Here is an 18,662-nt window from a genome sequence, read left to right on the forward strand (position 1 = left end):
TGGATAATATTGGTTGAACTCCCTAGGTCCACCAAAACACGTTTAATTTTAAAATCTAAAACATTAAGAAAATTACCAACGTATCATTGTGTGGTAGTAGGAGTCAATTGGTGTCCTCTTCCGTGAAGGTGATATTGTCCTCGGTGAATTCCCAGAGTCTTTTGCTATGGGTTACCGATACCTTTGTCCATTTTACTATTGAGAAGGTTACACCATTGATCTCGTTTACTCCGAAAATCATGTTGATCGTCAGACGAGGAGGGTCTTCTCCCGTCTTTGAGGGCTCCACGTTATCCCGGTCGTGACAGTAGTTATTTTTAACCCGGTCGCTTAGGAACTCTCTGAGATAGCCATTTTTCAGCAATGTCGCCACCTCCTCGCGAAGATGTCGGCAGTCCCCAGTTCGGTGGCCCTTGGTCCCATGATACTCACACCATAGGTTAGGATCCCTCTGACTAGGGCCGGATCTTATCGGCCTCAGGAACCATGCTTCCTTAATGATCCTCATCGCCGATACCAGTTCCACCACACTGACGTTGAAAGTTTACTCAGACAGTCTGGGGTAGGTGTAATCCTGGGAACCTGACGTCACTTTACCCTGCAATGATTTGTTGTTCCGACCACAGTTGCCTCTCCTATTGGTAGCAAACCTGTCCGCAGATCGCAAACCTCTATCGCGTCCTTTAGCTTTTTTGTAGGGCAAAAACCAACCTTTAGTAAATCGTCGACCTGCGTCAAAATCATCCTTCAACTTTTCCTTATTCTTATCTCGGTCCCGACCCTTGATTGACACCGAGAAACTGAGTTGGTCATCCTCTATTCTTATCTTCGATTCGTAGTGGTTGTGGACATCCGGCCATGTTATTTCCTGGAACTCAAGAAGACTTTCTTTCAGTTTTCGGGAAGAGTCACAGCTTCTCGGGTTCAGCCCCTTAGTAAATGCCTCAGCTGCCCATTCATCTAGCACGGCCGGTAGCAGTACCCTTTCCTTCTGAAATCTGGTCATGAACGGTCGTAACGGCTCGGACTCTCCTTGCGCAATTCTGAATATGTCATATTTTCGAGCCTGCACCTTCCTGGACCCGGCATGGGCCTTAATAAAAGAATTTGCGAGCATCTCGAAGGAATCTATTGAGTGCTCGAGTAAAAGTGAATATCGTGGCAGGGCTCCCTTCGTAATGATCTCCCCGAACTTCTTCAGCAAGACTAACTCAATCTCGTGTGGAGCTAAGTTATTTTCTTTCACTGCCATTGTATAGGTGGTGATGTTCTTCTGAGGATCCGAGGTCCCATTATATTTTGGAACGTATTTTGAACCGTTTCGGGATCAACTCCGGTGTCACGCTTAGTTTGAACGGCAACTGGGTGCATTTCTTTGAGTCCGATCCTTTTTACACTGGCGGTGCGCCAAGAATTTGGTCCATTCGGGTGTTTATTTCCCTCATAAACTGCATGAGTTCGATTTTAAAGGGATCATTCTCGTTATTGTTACCAGACCCGCTGTCGTCCCCCCTCCCCGACCCTGTCGAAGCCGACCTCACCCTTCGGGGTACTGTTATCAACTCTTTGTGCTGTTTGGTTTGCGGGAGCACCAGGAGGAACTGGAACTCTTCCATTTGCGTTGTTGGAAGAACTTGACAACACTTGCCTCAACTCTGTCATGACTTGATCTTGTCGCGAGAGATGGCCCATAACAGCCTTTTGTTGTTCCCTCAGGATTCTTACTGTTTCCGCAACGTACTCGTCTTCATCATCATCAGGAGTTGCCTCTCGAACGTGCCGTGGATATTGCCTATCATGGACTGGCGTGGCTTCATCCCCTCGTTACGGGTATCACTGATCGAATCTTCGTGTTGAGGCTGATTTCCTCGGGCCTCAACGTTGTGCGTGATATTGACATCGTTATGTGCCAATTTTTATGATTTTTCACTAAGAAACAAAGAATTAAACAGATTAGTAATAGATGCAAGGACCAACTCAATTACGCAACTGTCTAAGCCCCACGTTGGGCGCCAAACTGTTTACCCGTAAAATGGTACAGTTGAATTTGTAACGTGGTTTATAGACAAGCGAATCGATTTGATCCCAAAATAATAAATAAATTAAATAAAATGCAAGACTTAGTATTGAAATCGAGATAAGGCAGTAAATAGCTTGGTCCCGGGAGCAGAGCTTCCGAAGAGAGTAATACAAATATCAATAGACAAGAAATAAAGTATTATTGAGCTCTTGAATAGTATATAGCATAAATTTTTCAGAAAATTCGTCCCCTTATGATGGCTATTGAAATCACTATTTATAGTTGCACCTAGGGAACAAGGTCCTAGGATCAAGCCCCTCTTAAATGATAATTATGGGAGTCTTTAAAGAATGTGTAACGGCATGCTATGAATGCCAAAATTCTGTAATGGACTGTGTATTTAATACTGTAGAATATTTTTCATTGAATGTTATCGGGTGACAGGCATTCGTTTGTCTTCATTAGCAATATTCCTTTCGGGGGCTTCCCGTTGCCAACCGAAGTTGCTGCCCCCGGTCTTGGTTTCCACCTGTCTCGCTTTCTGTCTGTCTCTGGTGCCACGTGTCGCTCTATTAAACGAGTATTTAATATAAACTGATTTTACCCTATACAGTGCAGCGGATGGAACTGCTCTTCCCTTGACCAGAGGTTTCGGGTTCAAACCCTGGGTATTGAAAAATTCTTGGTACGGAGCACTTCCCCCTGAGTGGAGCCGTACACGGCGCGAATCCAGATATAGTCGGGCTCCAATGTAGGTACCGTATATCGGGTGGGAAACAAAAAAATATATATATATGTGAAGGACACAAACCATTAGTCAAAATATTACTCCCTCAGTTCATTTTTTGTTGACCACTTTTGACTTTGCATTCTTCTTAACAAAAAATAAATAAATAAATGAAGTATATATTTTATAAATTTACCCATAATAATGATTGCATTTTTAAAAAGTCTTGTAAATTTATTTAGGAAATAAGTAGTTAATGATAAGGGTAAATTAGAAAGAAAAAAAAAAAAAAAGGTTGGGGAGGGAAGGTGGGGGTTGGTTTTTCTGTTGATTTGCTAAAATTGACAAATAAAAGTGAAGACAAATTTTTAGTATAGTGGACAAATAAAAGTCAACGTAGAAAGTATAATACAGCAACCTCTTCAATTTCTCAAGGAAAGTTCGTGCTACAAAAGTTGAAACTAATAATCAGTTGAGGATAAACGGGGGTATTTATGAAATATTACAGCAAATTTATCCTTTGAAATCAATATAAGTAATACCTTAAACCATAAGAGAGAAAAATATTACAATTACTATCAGTCAGTAAAAATAGTGACGGCTGATGCTTAAGAGGAAAGTCAGAACTAAAACACAACTTTAGGGAACGCTAGGTAACAGATGAACATGCTAAACATGGAAGCAGTTTAGACTTTTTTGATAGCTTAATGCAATATGATGCACTTTCTGTTTTGCTTTACCTTCCTTTGAAAATGATTGTTTAGATACTATGGGTGTGTTTGGTATTTTCCAATTTTTTTATTTTTGTTTGGCTTAAATGTTTTGGAAAACATTTTTCTCGTGAACTCAAAATGTTTTTCCTATTAAGAGAAGGAAAAATATTTTTTAAAACTCTTTCCAACTTTCCCCCATTCCCTATCACCACCAATCCCTATCACCCCACCCACCCACCACTATCCTACCCACCCCGACCCCACCCTAATAGTACTTTATTTTCATGTTATAAATAGTGTTTTTTTTTTATTTCAATAAATGAGTATTTTCTTTTCATGATAATTTTTATTTTTTTTTATTTTAACAAAAAAAAGTATTTTCTTTTCATGATATATGAAAAATATTTTCTTTCATTTCAACAAAAATGATGCAATAAAAAGTATTTTCTTTTATTGCAACAAAAAGAGTATTTTCATGTTGTAGAAATAGTACTTTCTTTTTCAACAAAAAAAGTGAGTATTTTTTTAGTTATGGAGTACAAATTTCAACGTTGTTTTTGCATAAGAAAGTAAAGCAACACATTAGTTCCTTTGGGTTTATGTGAATTTTTAGAAGAATAATTAAATTCTTGGAAGAAAATAGAGTCATGCAAATGTTGGGTATTTGGGTGGGTAGGGGGATGGGGGTAAGGAGAGTAGCATAAAAAAATATTTTCTAAAAAAGAAATTTTACTCTCTAACCAATCACTAGAAAATATTTTCTAAAAAAAAGTTTTCACTCACCAATCAAACAAGGGAAAATAAGTGATAAAACCACTTATTTTTCATGAAAATATTTTCCTTCGTACCAAACATACCCTACTAATCCTAAACAAATCAAGCTGTATAATAACTCTTCTAACATGAGTAGTTTATAATATTAAGATTTTTATTACAAAAAAAAAAAAAAAAAAAACGTAACGAAAGTAAACCTATAAGGAAGTCTCTATAATTATCTCCTCTTTAACGTATAAGATCATAGGTGAAGTATCTAATATTATTATTTTATTAACAATTTCTAATTTAATTCTTTTTGTCCTTGCTTAAAATTTAGGGAAAAGGCATAAAAAAAAACCTTGAACTTGTTTCAAATTTGCTGTTATGTACCTATATTTTGCGAGTCTTATTAACCCCGAACTATTATAAAGTAAAATAAATATACCCTTGAGTGTACTCACTTTTTTGGAGGTATGTGAGAGCATAAAAACAATTCAAAAATTTATTAGTTTATACATGTGTCATTTTGTCTACTGAAAATAACCTCGGATAAGATCTACGTACACACTGGCCCCCTCCTACCTCATTTGTGGAACTACACTGATTATGTTAATGTTGTACATATGTCATTTTAAATTGGAAATTTTATAGTTTCCCTTCGTTTACACGTTGTCGTAAACGAGTCCAGCAAGAGCTCCGGCAAACTCGTCGACGGAAAAAATAAGGTCCACTCAACATTTTTCAGCTTCCTTCACTTTCAGTTTCACCCGTCCATCTCCCTTTTACAGGAGGCTTTTTGCATCTATACCAGATTTTGGGGTCACAATTGAACTTATATCCACTTTATAAAAAAAGTTTGCAAACGTACCCACTTTACAATCAACTTCAGACTTATCGGGTCTGAAGTTAAAAAAAAATTAGTTTGAAGTGAAAAAATTGCACTTCAAATGCATTTAAGGCCAAATAGGTCTGAAGTGCAACCAATGGTTTCATGCACTTAAGGCTAATAAGTTTGAAGTGAAAAATTGCACTTCAGATGCACTTAAGGCCAAAAGGTCTGAAGTGCAACAAAACGTTTTGCTACACTTAAGGCCAATAACTCTGAAGTGAAAGGTGCACTTAAGGCCAAAAGGTGAAGTGCAACAAACATTTTGCTACACTTAAGGCCAATAAGTCTGAAGTGAAAAATTACACTTCAGATGCACTTAAGGCCAAAAGGTCTGAAGTGCAACCAACATTTTTATGCACTTAAGGCCAAATAGGCCTGAAGTGCAAATTGCCCAAAAACAGAAATTTGTTATTCGAATTATAACAATCCAATTTACGATTTAATACCTAAATCTACTCCAAATGAGCTCAAATTTGAAACATAACCTCAATTTATCAAAACAACAATAAATCTAATGAATCCATTTTGCAATTAAGAAAAAGAAGAAGAAGAAGAAGAAACCCTAAGCAATAGCAAAAAATAAAGTATCATAACAGCTCACCATTGTAAAACATCATAAACTACATTAAAATATGTTCACAACCATCATATAAAATCATTGTCACCCGAAGAAGAAGAAGAAGAAAACGAAGGAGGAGGAGATAGAGACCTGAAATTGTTTAAAAAGCGAGTACAAGTTAAAACTTTTTTAAAAGTGGCTATAGATTAAATTAGGGCGACCCCGTGCAATTTATACCTTTTATAGCAACAACAAAGATCCAACTAAAAGTATTAACTATTGAATCATAATGTGAAGCCCATGATCGTATGACAAAACTCTAGAACTAGAGAGTAAGCCGATGAAAGCAGAGAAGAAAAAAAAATGATTTAAGTGGTAAAATACAACGCGTGTATTTCACCACCCAACAAAGATTTCAATGGTGTAGTTATTCCACTTCATAATAGTTGTAACAGTAAATCCTTCAAGGGGGTTCCTATACCTTTTCCTTTAAAAAGGAGTAATACAAATACCCTGTATTTTACCACGTTTGATTCAAGAAAAGTAGAAAACCATGGAAGATAAGGAGAAATACTTTTCTTAAAGGAGGTATTTTCCTCCTCCATGCATATTACTTTCAACAACAACGATAATGATCTCACAAGTGGAGGTCTGGGGAGAGTAGGGTATACGCAACACCTTACTCCTGAGGTTGTTTTCATAGACCCTCGGTTCCATGCATATTACTTGAGTATAATATGAATCGAAAAGAAACTCAATTACTAATTTACTTCTATCTAATTCACAACGATTACATATCCTCGATTTTTACTTACCGTCCTCTTTCAGGGTCTTTTACTATCCTCTTCATCTCTCACCTTTAGTCTCAGACAAACACAGCATTAGTTCAACGGATATTAACAGGAAACAAAATCACACTATGATTTAAGAACATCAAAATTACTAAGATGTAACAGTCAGCAAAAAACAAAGGCATATTTTCCTTAAATAAAAAAAGCATATTCTCACAATTGAGTTTACCAGTTAGTAGAAACAGTGTATTTCTGCAAACTATACAGCTGACACCAATGCAGCAGACTGCTGGCGTGCTATTTGATTGAATCAACGAATAGTCACTTTCGTAAAGCTTTTGCAGTTCTATATGGGTATCGTCCATGTTGCCTGTGCAAATCTGGAGTGAGCTATATATATATATATATATATATATATATATATATATATATATATATAGACACATACACTGATCATGGTTTCGCCTGAACAGCTTTAGAGACATCGAGATGATTAAGACGGCAGGTTCCGAGAAGATATTCAGGAAGCTCCTCTGTTGTGTTGGCCTGTGAAGAAAGATATTTCAAGGAGATATCAGATAGTTGTTCCAATAAGACACTCAATGCTTGTCAACCTCATTGAAATTCAAGGCACTTGACAACATTGGCACTTTCCACAATTTAAAACCATATGCTTAAATGGAGAATGGGACATGAACATTACCTGGACAAGAAACGCCATTTCAATGACAAGATTGTTTAGATATCCAACAACAAGGCTTACAACGCCCCTTGCCACAGTAGAAGAGCCAACATCGATATCAAGCTGAAAGATCACAAATTTTTTTGAGAATCCGCTATGAGGAAAAAAAAATTTCCATGTTAAAAAAGATGTTTCACTGTGGAGGTATTTGAATGTCAATACAAGGAGTATTATTTCACCTATTATTCTAAAGATAGTTAAATTTTGACCTAAAACTTTGTAAAACCAACGCTTCAACATATAACAGCAATCCTCAAATTGCCACATGAATCAAACAGCAACTGAAAGCCCTCTCCGTCCCCAGTAATCTTTTATCCTTTGTCGCCAGTGTTATCAAAGGCGAAAAGCGCAAAAAAGCTCTAAGGCCCGTTGGGGCTTTAAGCGCAAATAAAGCGTGAGCTTTAATGAAAAAAGGCGCAATGGGAGGAAAAAGTAAAAATATGTATATGTAGTCCAAGACCAATAATTATAAGCATGAATAACAAATACATGGACAAAAAAAAGTTGAAGAAAAAATAACGATAAAGTGAAATATCAATTGTTCAGTGTCGCATTTTCAGGATTACACTCATTGGCAAGGAAAGTATGCCTTAGAGCCTTGATGCGACACCGAAGCGCCCGCAAAGCGAGGGGAAGCGCTCAACATGTTTTGAGCCTCGCTTTAGGGCTTAAGCACGCTTTAAGCGCGCCTTTGACAACATTGTTTGTCGCACCCAACAACTAAAAGGAAGATGAAAAAAAATAACCCAAAACCCATGAACTCATCCACATGAAATTAGTGCAACCGAAAAGTACTGATGACTACACACCTCTGCTGAGAAGTTCAAATCTTCAAAGAGGGTTAAATGGGTTGTTAGATGTCCCACATTGGTTCAAGACTCAAGCAAGGAGTATCTATGTTATTAACTTGGTAAAAGTATTCTACTTCTGCCGAGAGGAGATATTGAACTTCTGCCATAGTGGAAGTAGTTCATTCACACATCTTGGAAATGGCCATATTAACTGCACCAACTATTAGTAGCTAAACATGCAAACAAAATTAAAGCATCATCTCCTGTCAAAATACTCTTGAAATTTACCTCCAAGTAGTTCTTTCCCCGAAAATAATTAATTTCCAGCGCTTGACCTACAATGCATGCTTTCTTCCCAACACTCTGCTTGACTATCCATGGTCCCTGACAATAAATAAGAGTAAATATCAAGATTCCTGATCTTTAAAAGGATTGAAAAATTGTTAAAGTGCTATTAGCAGTGCTGATAAAAGCACATAGTCCAACCAAAAAGCAAGCAAGAAAGCACAAAAGAATTACAATGCAGGACTCTAGGATGACATGTATTCTGGGAAAATAACTTGAGCATGCAATAACCCTCTCTGGATTTCATTTCTCCATTAAATTAAAATTTCTTCGGTTATGATTGTCTTTATTGTTGAAAAATGACTTGAAGTTGTAAAATTGACCTCTGAGAAGTGAAAAGGATCATGCCTGTCATTGGAACTGGAAGAGGCATTCAGTTTTCTTAAGATTGTGAGGGCAACTTGCTGCTGTGCAGTTAATAGCTGCAAGCTCGGAAGGTACAGGGCAAAAGTTCTACCACCAACCATTATCAAGAACATTGATATGGACCAGTGCAAATACAACAAGACTGATGGCATGCCCTAGCTTTTTGCTAATGCGTTGAGCAACTTAAATAAAAATAAGCATTATTATTAAACTTGTAAAAAAAAAAAAAAGAGTCTGCTCAATCTCAATTGTCAGAAAATAAACCTTGGATATGTATGGTATGAGCTTGAAACTTGAATTTCTATAAGCATCATCTCCTTTGACGAAACTCTCCAGCAAGGGTGCATTTTCTATAGGAGTGTCCATCATATAGTAGAGACCAAGACTGTATGTTGTTGAACCTGGTACCTGAATGTAAGAAAATTCAGCTAAATGACGGATTTCTCTGGAATTCTGAAGGAAAAAAGAAAAGGCATATAAAAGAAGCTAGAGAATACCTGTATATTCACAATGAAGAAAAATTCTGGACCACCCTTAGCTGCATATTTCTGCATATAAAAATTGGTAAGCAGCAGGTTTACAGACTACATGTGTATGTTAAGTGCCATTGTCTTCACAGAATAAGAGAAGCAACCTGAACAATGCCCCCTGGGCGACCACCAAGATCATCTTCTCGCTTGTCAGACTTCAGCCAATCTGCAGCAACCATTTTCATCAATGTGCCTTTTGCCTTGATCTGTAACAGGCACACAACCAGCAAATGACATCAAATAAGGACAAAGCACATAGCTTTGAAATATAATTGTGAACTAAACAAATTTGACATGAGTAGGACAAGAACCCCATAGTATCTCATGCACACTAGCGTAGAAGATAACTATCCAAGACGCCTGCAGGTTTTCTGGAGTGAAGTTTCCTTGCTGGTATGCCATTTTAGATATGTTTTAATACCTCATGGTATCACAAACAATGGGTTTGTTTAAAGCAATTTAACTAACACTTAGCTGCGGTACATGTTGAGTCCCACATCGGTGGGTGTGGGAGGCCATTTGTCTCCTTATATGGCCTTGGGCAATCCTCACCTCATGAGCTAGCTTTTGGGGTTAAGTTAGGCCCAAGGTCCATTTTCTTTAACATGGTATCAGAGCCAAGCCCACCACAATTTATTGTTATCGATGTTGGGCCCCTATTTATGTTGACCACACTCTAGTTTGCAGCCCTGGGCGTGAGGGGGGTGTTGAGTCCCACATCGGTGGGTGTGGGAGGCCATTTGTCTCCATATATGGCCTTGGGCAATCCTCACCTCATGAGCTAACATTTGGGGTTAAGTCAGACCCAAGGTCCATTTTCTTTAACAGTACAGAAAGATATTCTGGCTTTTGCCGAGCGATGATCAGTAGGTTAGGTTAAAAAATTAAACATTATACTGCCGGAAAATCAAACCACAGAAATCAATTTTAAAGGGGAAGCTTTTCCAGTTCTCAAGATCAGTTGAGACAGATGAACCACACAAATTGAATCAGAACATGCTTATGAAATAACAAGACAGTTATAACAGAATCAACTATGAAATCCCACCTTCTTACGATCTTCTAGATAAGTCTCTCCCCGAATAAGAAAAGTTGACGGATCTGTTTGGGTCCAACTGCAAGGCAAATTACAAGTTGGATCTTTTGTAAGAGTGGACCCGTAGTAGCACAACAATGTACCTTCCTTCACCTTCTCATGCAAATCTACATAACCCCGCTTTTGAACTGCAGTTGAAAAGAATCTCAATCCTCGGAACTTCAACATTTCCATTAATTGAGTTTGTCAAAATAGCAACACACATCAAACTCACCAGCAAGATCATGCAACTTTTTCACAAAAACAGCAGCAGATGATAATCTGGCATGCCGCATGTCCTGAAAAAAAGAAAGAAGGAAAAAACACAAAGAAAGAGAAAGACATAAGGAAATACAAGAGAAAAGAAACATCTGGAAATGTACTGATCTGCAAAAAGATGATGGGTCAAGGCAAGTACGAGAAATAGGGGATAAGGTCCAAAATAGACTAGCACATTAGGGTTTAATGAAGGGAATCAATAAATACTCAGAGAGAAATGAAGCTTTTCTTCGGGAGATTTCGTGAGTTAGGGGGTAAGAAAATTAATTTAATGTATTAACATTGTCAGCAATACCTAAGATGTGGAAGTCATAAAAGACTGCATATTTGTTGGATTCAAGTCTATATGCATTGAAACCAGATAAAAGATATAATCCAGACCACATAAACATACATAAGGTGCCATTCAAGTAGAAGTTATTTGAAAGAAAGTTTCACATCTTTAATTACTTGTAACAATTGACAGGCATGCTTTTATAATAAAATTCATGCCTAGCCTCCTGCATTCCTGGAAAGCTACCGGCTCATATAGTAGCTTCCAAAGATAATAGCTTAAACAGGTAATACCTGAGAGTACGTTTCTGGACCAAAATCAGAAGGCCAGCCATTTTCTGATTCGTCATAATCAAGTGGTTCTGAGACATCAAAAAACTCATCTGATGCATCATTTAATCCCATCAAGCTTGCATGTTCAGAAGGTGAATTAACCATTTCTTCCTCCTCCATATCTGCCACATTCTTCCTACTTTCCAATCTGTTTTGTACTTCAACCTTAACTTCTTCAATTTGATGCAGTCTTTTGTTTCTCACCTGCTCCTCCAAGAAATATGAGGAAGAGCAATCTCCTAATTTTGCCCTAAAAAGCTCCCTTAATGCTACAAATGCAGCAGTAAATTACTAGTTGTGCCCCCATGAGCAGTCATAATGTGTAAATATGAATAAAATTTACTAATAAACGTGCATGAAACTAGATCTATGAAAACACACCAGCGAGTCTCTCTAGCATGTGGATTGTTATATATCTGGCTGAAGATGTTCGTAAGTAAGACTTCCAGAATCTCCAATCAATAGCAAGCATATGCTTGACTACTGACTGCTTCCTTTGATTCACAGGCGATATTACATATCCTCCACCTGCAACGATTAGCAAACTATATCCATCATGTGCAGCTTAACTAAAGGTAGTCTTGTGCAAAAAAAAGAAGGGCGGCAGAAGCATATGACTCATGTGATGTAACTATCAAATTATCAACCATGCACAATCTGCAGAAAATTAGGCATCCATGCACTATGAGAATTTCTCAGTTTTAGATCATCCATGATAAAATTGCATATACACAAGTTGTGAAAAAATCGAACTTTATACTCGGTCTACGTAGTAGGCATATATTACTTTTTAGGCAGGCACGAACATAGCCCTTCTGGCGTGGACACTTCTGATGAAACACTGAATGGTACAGAATAACTGCACGAGTAAACAGATAGGTCATACTCAGACCTAGCAGCTTTAAAAGCAGCCAAAGACCACTTAAACAAAGAAATTGGTACCATATGTTCCGTCATCCTCCCTTCTCCAATAGCGCCGCAAAAGAAGATCTCTTCTCTTCATACTCCTGCAATAACTCATGTCAATTATATACCCTTGACGAACTACAAACAGTTTGGAGAGTGAATATCATGTGCCAGACCAAGGTAGCCAATCCCGACGTAGAAGCTTGTGAACAATATCAGTGTGACCATCAAGGTGTTCAATGACACTGCCCTTGTAGTAACAGAAATCCCATCTGCAAATTAAAATACATAACAGTATAAGGATACACCGAATATATACTTTAAGTTTAAAATAACAAACAGGTGACAAATGTAACCCATTATTTCGTATTTCCAATCTCCCACAGATAAAGGCAATGAAAACTGCATTTAGATTAATTTTACAATATGTCATCTACTTGACATCTAAGCAGCCATATACCATGACAAATGGACTCACCTACGGGTGCGTAAACATTCTTTTTATAAGCATTCACATATAAACATTTTATTTATGCTAATCTTTCCATTTTTGTCCAATCAAAAAGCGTCAAATCTTGAATCAATATGATTCACAAAACTCACAATTCAATTCTCTAGTAAAATTCTGATTTAACTACTGCAGGAAAAAAACACTTTCATAGTGCTGAGAATTATATTTTTTTCTTTTGGATAAGGTAAGATTCATTGATGCGAGTCAGTGCAAAGCTGGGCATGAGCACATCCAAAAGAGACGTGTGGGCATTACATGCTGTGCAATAAACTAAGAAACTCGAGCATATTGTTGGGGTCTAAAACATTTTCCACAGCCATGTCGCACCAAAAAGTAAGCAAAAATATACATTTGAACTTAAGCTGAAGTAAAGTATCTTTTTGGTCTTAAAAAGTTCTATATGTGTTATTTCCTAGAAAGGCATATGTTTTCTGCTATTAACTTATTCAAGTCTTAGTTATACTCTATCCGTATAGAGATACTAATTTTACTAGCAGTGAAGTCTCTGCAACTGAAGCTTGTATAGAGAATTTAGTTAAAGACTTTGCAACTCACTCCGATCTTGAAGGACCAAGTGACATGAGTGTTTGAAAAATGGCCTCTGAAGTTCCATCGACTACACCAACAGCCATTATTGCAGGGTGATCATCCCACTGCACAAGTTCAGTAACATGAGCTTCTAAGTTTACTGCCATAGGAGCTGGAAACTATTAGGTTACCTTCCCTTGAGATTCCCTATCTTTAGCTTCCTTAAATAGGCGAAGACCTGCATGCCCAAGTGATTTAAGAACCATTGGAAAGGGAGTAACAAATGGAGAAGAGGCGACCATTTAGCAAAGAAAGCCAGAGAAATGAGCATCAAAATACCACAAGATAAAGCAAACCATGTCTCCTTCCTCGCAGGAGAGCCAATTAGGAATTACAAGAATTTTAAAGAAAATGATCAAACACATTGCAACAGAAACTCTTGATGAGACCCTCAAGGACGAACTAAATCATCATAAGAGAAAATCATACATGGAATTCCAGCTTCTCAAACATATTAATCATTAGAACCTACCATTCTGACCACCAAAGATTGTCCAGGACGATGGTGCAACAACATCAGATGTCGTAGCATCTGCCACAGAGGAAGAACAGAGAGTCCAGTTAATGGAATTCAGACAATGAGACTTGCTGGAACTATTTAACCTGAGTGGCAAAAAGGAAAACGAAAAAAAAAAAAAAAATGGAGAAATCAGCAAGAAAAAAGCAACAGATATTAGTACAAAGAATAACTATCTCCAAGATCCTTGGCAAAGTAAGATATTGATACACCCAATCAATATACCTCAAAGACTGCGAGTCGCCCCTTGGACAATCAACTGCAGTTCCTTTATGCTACAATTATTCATTATCATCAGTTGCCAACAAAAGGAGACTTTAACGGCTCATATTTGGTATTTACTAGTTTATACCTGTAAAGCAGCTTCCTGAAGGGCCTGGATCCATCTTGCTGCTTCCTCAGGACTGTTTGCTCCTAACTATTGTCATAAATTTTCTTTAGACACTCTTGGTCTCAAAAAATAAAAGCTAAAAGAGGGAGAAGTCTAATTTCCGCACCTTCAACTGATCACTATGATTTGAGGCACTGTATAGAGTGAATATGAAGACGACCTGGGAGAATGCAGAAGTAACAAAACCAGAAAGTCTTAATAAAGAAGTCAATGCAATTAATGAGAAAAGCCTAGTCTGAACAAACAATCTCTGCCATGTATCGGGACTGGGATAAAGATCTTACTTTTCTTTGAATGCTCTCTCTCCCATTGTCTGTCACCCTAATGCAGGAATTAATAACAGCACTTCTAACAGGATCCTACAGAAAAATCAACATGACATATTGCATTGAGTCCTGATAATATGGCAAATGAATAATTCCAAAGAAAGCTAGGACAGAAGAAATGGAAAAAATAAAATTTTCATCCACTTGAAGATGAACGTTGATACCTGACCATTCTAGAGAAAATTGAAGAGCAGTAAGCAAGTTATAATCCATAAAAAACCGAGTCCTCCACTTAAATACAACAAAACAATGAGGTAATCAACACTAAAGGATGAAGTATGGGAAGAGAGAACCGACTTACAAGAATATTAGTACGGACCAGCATAGAAACTTCTCCTTAGATCCTCTTTCTTTTATTAAGAAGTAAAATGTAGCTACTTGTGATGTTTAGCATTCTTTAGATGAGAAAAAATAACAAGATATTCGAGAAACAATGATTTTTATGCAAAACTTGAAGAATAAGTATTAAAATATGTAATGATGGGCATGCTACCGAAAACATTAAGTCGTTAGAATTTGTGAGGACTGTGGAGACATTTTAGAATCAGCTGGAGGTTTAAACTTCAAAGTGAAAAGTCATTATCGACATCCTTGCTATAAGTCTTCTCTAATTTCACAGAATTCTTCTGGAATCAAATTAATAATTGTGTGTTTTTAGTTAAACGAACAAAGCGATTAGCATTTAATCTTCCATAGTCGAAGGAAAATGACCGGCTGGAAAAAGTACATATAAAAAGAGCGCAAGAAGATTTTGATCAAGAGAAACCTATGACATGTTACATGTCCATCGTGCAAGGCCTGCCGAGGTCACAAGTAGTTGAAGAGACTCCAAAGGAATTTTCTATGGAACAGAAAGGAGGTGATATGAATTTGCTTCGAATGGACTTGAAGACAGTGACATCTTTGAAAAACTTGGAGGGATCGAGGTGAACGTTTTAGGTGACATAAGAAAGCTTTACAGGGAAAGTGGTTATGGAGATTTGGCAATGAGGATAAAGCCCTATGGAGGACAATGGTAGAACATATATATGTCACCAAAGAAGGGGTTAGAGATTAGAGGTCGCTATGATACCGTATGGTTGCAGATTGTGGAGGAAGATAATGAAAGGATGGGAGGAGTTCAGTGGTACATAAAATTCAAAAACGCACATGGGAACAGAGCTATAAGAAGCATATGTGGTACAAAGATGAAAGTCTGATTAGGTGCTTACATTTTGAGTCAGAAGACAAAACTTGCAGAATTGGGAGATTGATGAACACCAAAACTTGATGGAGCCACTCCATAGGCAAAACATCCACCGATGAAGCAGGATGTCTGGAAATGGTGCAGAGAGGGCAGCCCGGTACACAAAGCATCCCGCGTTCACGTAGGGTCGGGGAAAGGGACACGCCCCATGGGATGCGATGTAGCAACCTACCCTGACATAAGCGACAGTGGCTGATTCCACGGCTCGAACCCGTGACCTATAGGTTACACGGAGACAAGTTTACTGTTGCTCTAAAGCTCCCCTTCGGAAATGGTGCAGGGAGAGGAGTATTTTCTCAGTGAAGTGTTTCTACAATAGGCTATTAAAGAGAGAGGAGCGGAGTTCCGGTATTGACCTTGAGAATGGCCATCACTTCTCCAAGGAGCGGAATGATTACCGGTGTTTCGATGAGTCCATATCCACACCTGAATGTTGCCAGGTTCTGTTTACTTGTCAAACATTCTTGAAATAGTCAACCATAATCCGCACTGGTTTTGACACCCTCCTAAGCGGACGAGAAGAAAGGATTTCTCGGATCAGATGGTGCTAAAAGTGCAAACTATGGGGAGAGGATTGGAATCACTTACTGGTACACTGCCATTTATCGAGTCAGTTATGGTGGACAATGCTGAACTTATTTGGCAAACAATTGTTAATGCCAGTTATAATGAAGGATGTCATGTTCAGCTGGCATTCAGACATAGGAAACGAAGGCGCTAAGTATGGGATATAGCATCCCTGGCACTAATTATGTGGTTCTATGGACAAAGAGAGAAATATGGTAACTTTTGAAAGGTTGGAAACTACCTTCTTATACTAGCACTTTTTTCCTACATATTAATTTTAAGTTACTACTATATCAAAAAGAAAATCACCCTTGTGAACTCGGCGTTACATGCATATAGGGGCGGATGTTGAGTTGAAGGTATCGATTCGGCAGAACCCACTAGCTTTGGACTACTATTTTTCTTTAAAAATTTATTTAATATGTACAAATTATTAACTTAGAAGGTAGTTACTCAAAAGGGCTAAAATACAGAACCGAGGATCCGCCTCGGCATGCATATAAATAAATGTTTGTGGGTGTGTATTAATTAATATTAATTCCGAACACATTGTCACAAAGAATTGGGTGCAGTGTTACTTGCCTCTGATGGTTAATATCAGCACAAAGAAATAACATAACACATAGGCAAATCAGATTAGAAGTTGGCAAGAACTTTATATCAATTAAACTTCAGCCAAAAAATCTAGAACCCAGAAATTTGGCCCATTTTGCCCAAATAGTTTATCAAGAATTAGCACTATGCCAACAACAGAGAGAGAGAGAGAGAGAGTGATGAACCTCGTTGTTTGAAACAGGGTCTGATTTATAGCTCTTGAGAAGGTTATCGTATAGAACAAAGTAGAGTTTTCTAGAATACTGAAGTCCAAACCGATTGGAGCGAACCAGATATAACCACCCTTCCATTCTACATGCATCCTTCTCCGATACCCCCATTTGAATAACACAGTTCCACTTCAATTTTCCGGCTTATGCAACAAATTCTTCAAACAAGAACCGATGTTACAATTGTGGTTATTAAACTAAAAGAAGATTTTCTGTCTATCTCTGAAACTCAAAGAAAGTTTCAGAGGTTCAATGCGGTAAGTAGTACTCCAGTAGTCTTTATTACTATGTCTTATGTAATGATTGCTTTGGCGGTATGGGCTCTCTCTCTCTCTCTCAATTTCTGGAAGTATTAACAACTCTTTTTTGCGAAAAGGTTTAAAAGGCAACTGTATTTGCGCAAAGTTTGGCACCGGAAATTATTTGAATTGTGATTTCACTCTTTTACCCTTTAGTTGCTATTGGGTTGGGTTAGTCGTAAGTAAAGAATCCCTTTATAGTATTAATTTAAGTATTGCATTTGAAGTTTTCAGTTGGATCTGTGATGTGATTATGGAAATTGTAATATGTCTTGAGTTCTAATTCCAATAAAATGATCTTGATTATTGTTATGCTGCAATATTTCAAAAACGTATAATGCAATGCTTTAATTACTCATTAAATTGTCAATCTTGTGTGCTATAGAACATCTTCTTTGTCTAAAGATTCAATATTAACGTTCAGGCTTTTGCTATTTCAAATATATTTTAAAAACACAAGTCAGTATCCATTACTACAAATTAGTGCACACAGTACAATCCTAATAATAGTCACAAATTTCTTAATGTGGATGAGTCCCAGTGTCCCCCACTCCTAATGATACTGTTAAATATTCTTTCTTTTGAAGAAAGGTGAATGACCATCATATTGAATGGATCTCTAGCAAAATGTAAAAGGTGAAATAATCTTATTTTATCTCCATGTGCACAAAGAGAGGCCATTTATACACAGCATACGAACCCATGACATTTGATCCCCTAACCAAATTACACATTTTCAAGATAATGCCACGAATACACGTTCAGACTGTCCCCTCCAAAAAATAAAGACAAAAAAGTCAAAGAAAAAGGAAAATACAACTGTGGAACTGGATATGTCTTTGTCCTTCAATTAACTTGTCGTCGTTTCAAGATGTGGACCGCTTGCAAACTTAGCTAGTACGCATGCATGTACGGCGGCGAATCCAAAAATTTCATTTAGATGTTCAAAATTGAAATAAGTAAAAAAAATCTCCGATAAAAAGTGTTCAATATATCTTATATACCATTAAAATCTAATAATTCACCTATATATACAGTGTAATTTTTTGACGAATGGTGGTCAGTTAACCACCCTTAGGGATATGCACTTTTTATCCGAAAAACGGATAGAGTTAAATTTGTACTTAGTTCTAAGGATATGTGGTATAACTCGACACAAATCATATGGATAAATAAGAATATCTCATATTTGACTGTGAGGATGAAAGATATGAAGCTAGAAAAGATAGTTCTTCAATATGAAATGTGTGATATCTCAGTTACCATGTCTGTCCCAAAAAAACATCCCCGATTACAGA

The 18,662-nt window shown here is 37.4% G+C and overlaps 1 protein-coding gene across 2 annotated transcripts; it reads right to left on the reverse strand.

Annotated features, from left to right (window-relative positions):
- Positions 1-6,620: 6,620 nt before the first annotated feature.
- Positions 6,621-17,411, reverse strand: LOC104087271 (protein ENHANCED DISEASE RESISTANCE 2-like). Of its 2 annotated transcripts, none has more exons than XM_070177539.1 (21): positions 17,021-17,410; positions 14,387-14,461; positions 14,209-14,262; positions 14,064-14,129; positions 13,937-13,986; positions 13,667-13,797; positions 13,326-13,372; positions 13,162-13,259; positions 12,272-12,367; positions 12,132-12,196; positions 11,977-12,048; positions 11,571-11,717; positions 11,151-11,458; positions 10,540-10,603; positions 10,278-10,453; positions 9,334-9,435; positions 9,197-9,247; positions 8,964-9,107; positions 8,277-8,372; positions 7,159-7,260; positions 6,621-7,001 (listed from the first exon to the last, which is right to left on the reverse strand). In XM_070177539.1, the coding sequence occupies exons 1-21, from the start codon at positions 17,174-17,176 to the stop codon at positions 6,909-6,911; spliced, it is 2,193 nt and encodes a 730-aa protein (XP_070033640.1). In that variant the 5' UTR covers positions 17,177-17,410; the 3' UTR covers positions 6,621-6,908. The 2 variants fall into 2 exon arrangements, 1 of the variants encoding a protein (XP_070033640.1); XR_684258.4 differs by lacking the exon at positions 6,621-7,001 and adding an exon at positions 8,007-8,199 and having other exon boundaries at positions 17,021-17,411.
- Positions 17,412-18,662: the final 1,251 nt, after the last annotated feature.

Source organism: Nicotiana tomentosiformis, chromosome 6, assembly GCF_000390325.3.
Source record: "Nicotiana tomentosiformis chromosome 6, ASM39032v3, whole genome shotgun sequence".
Classification (NCBI taxonomy): Eukaryota; Viridiplantae; Streptophyta; class Magnoliopsida; order Solanales; family Solanaceae; genus Nicotiana; species Nicotiana tomentosiformis.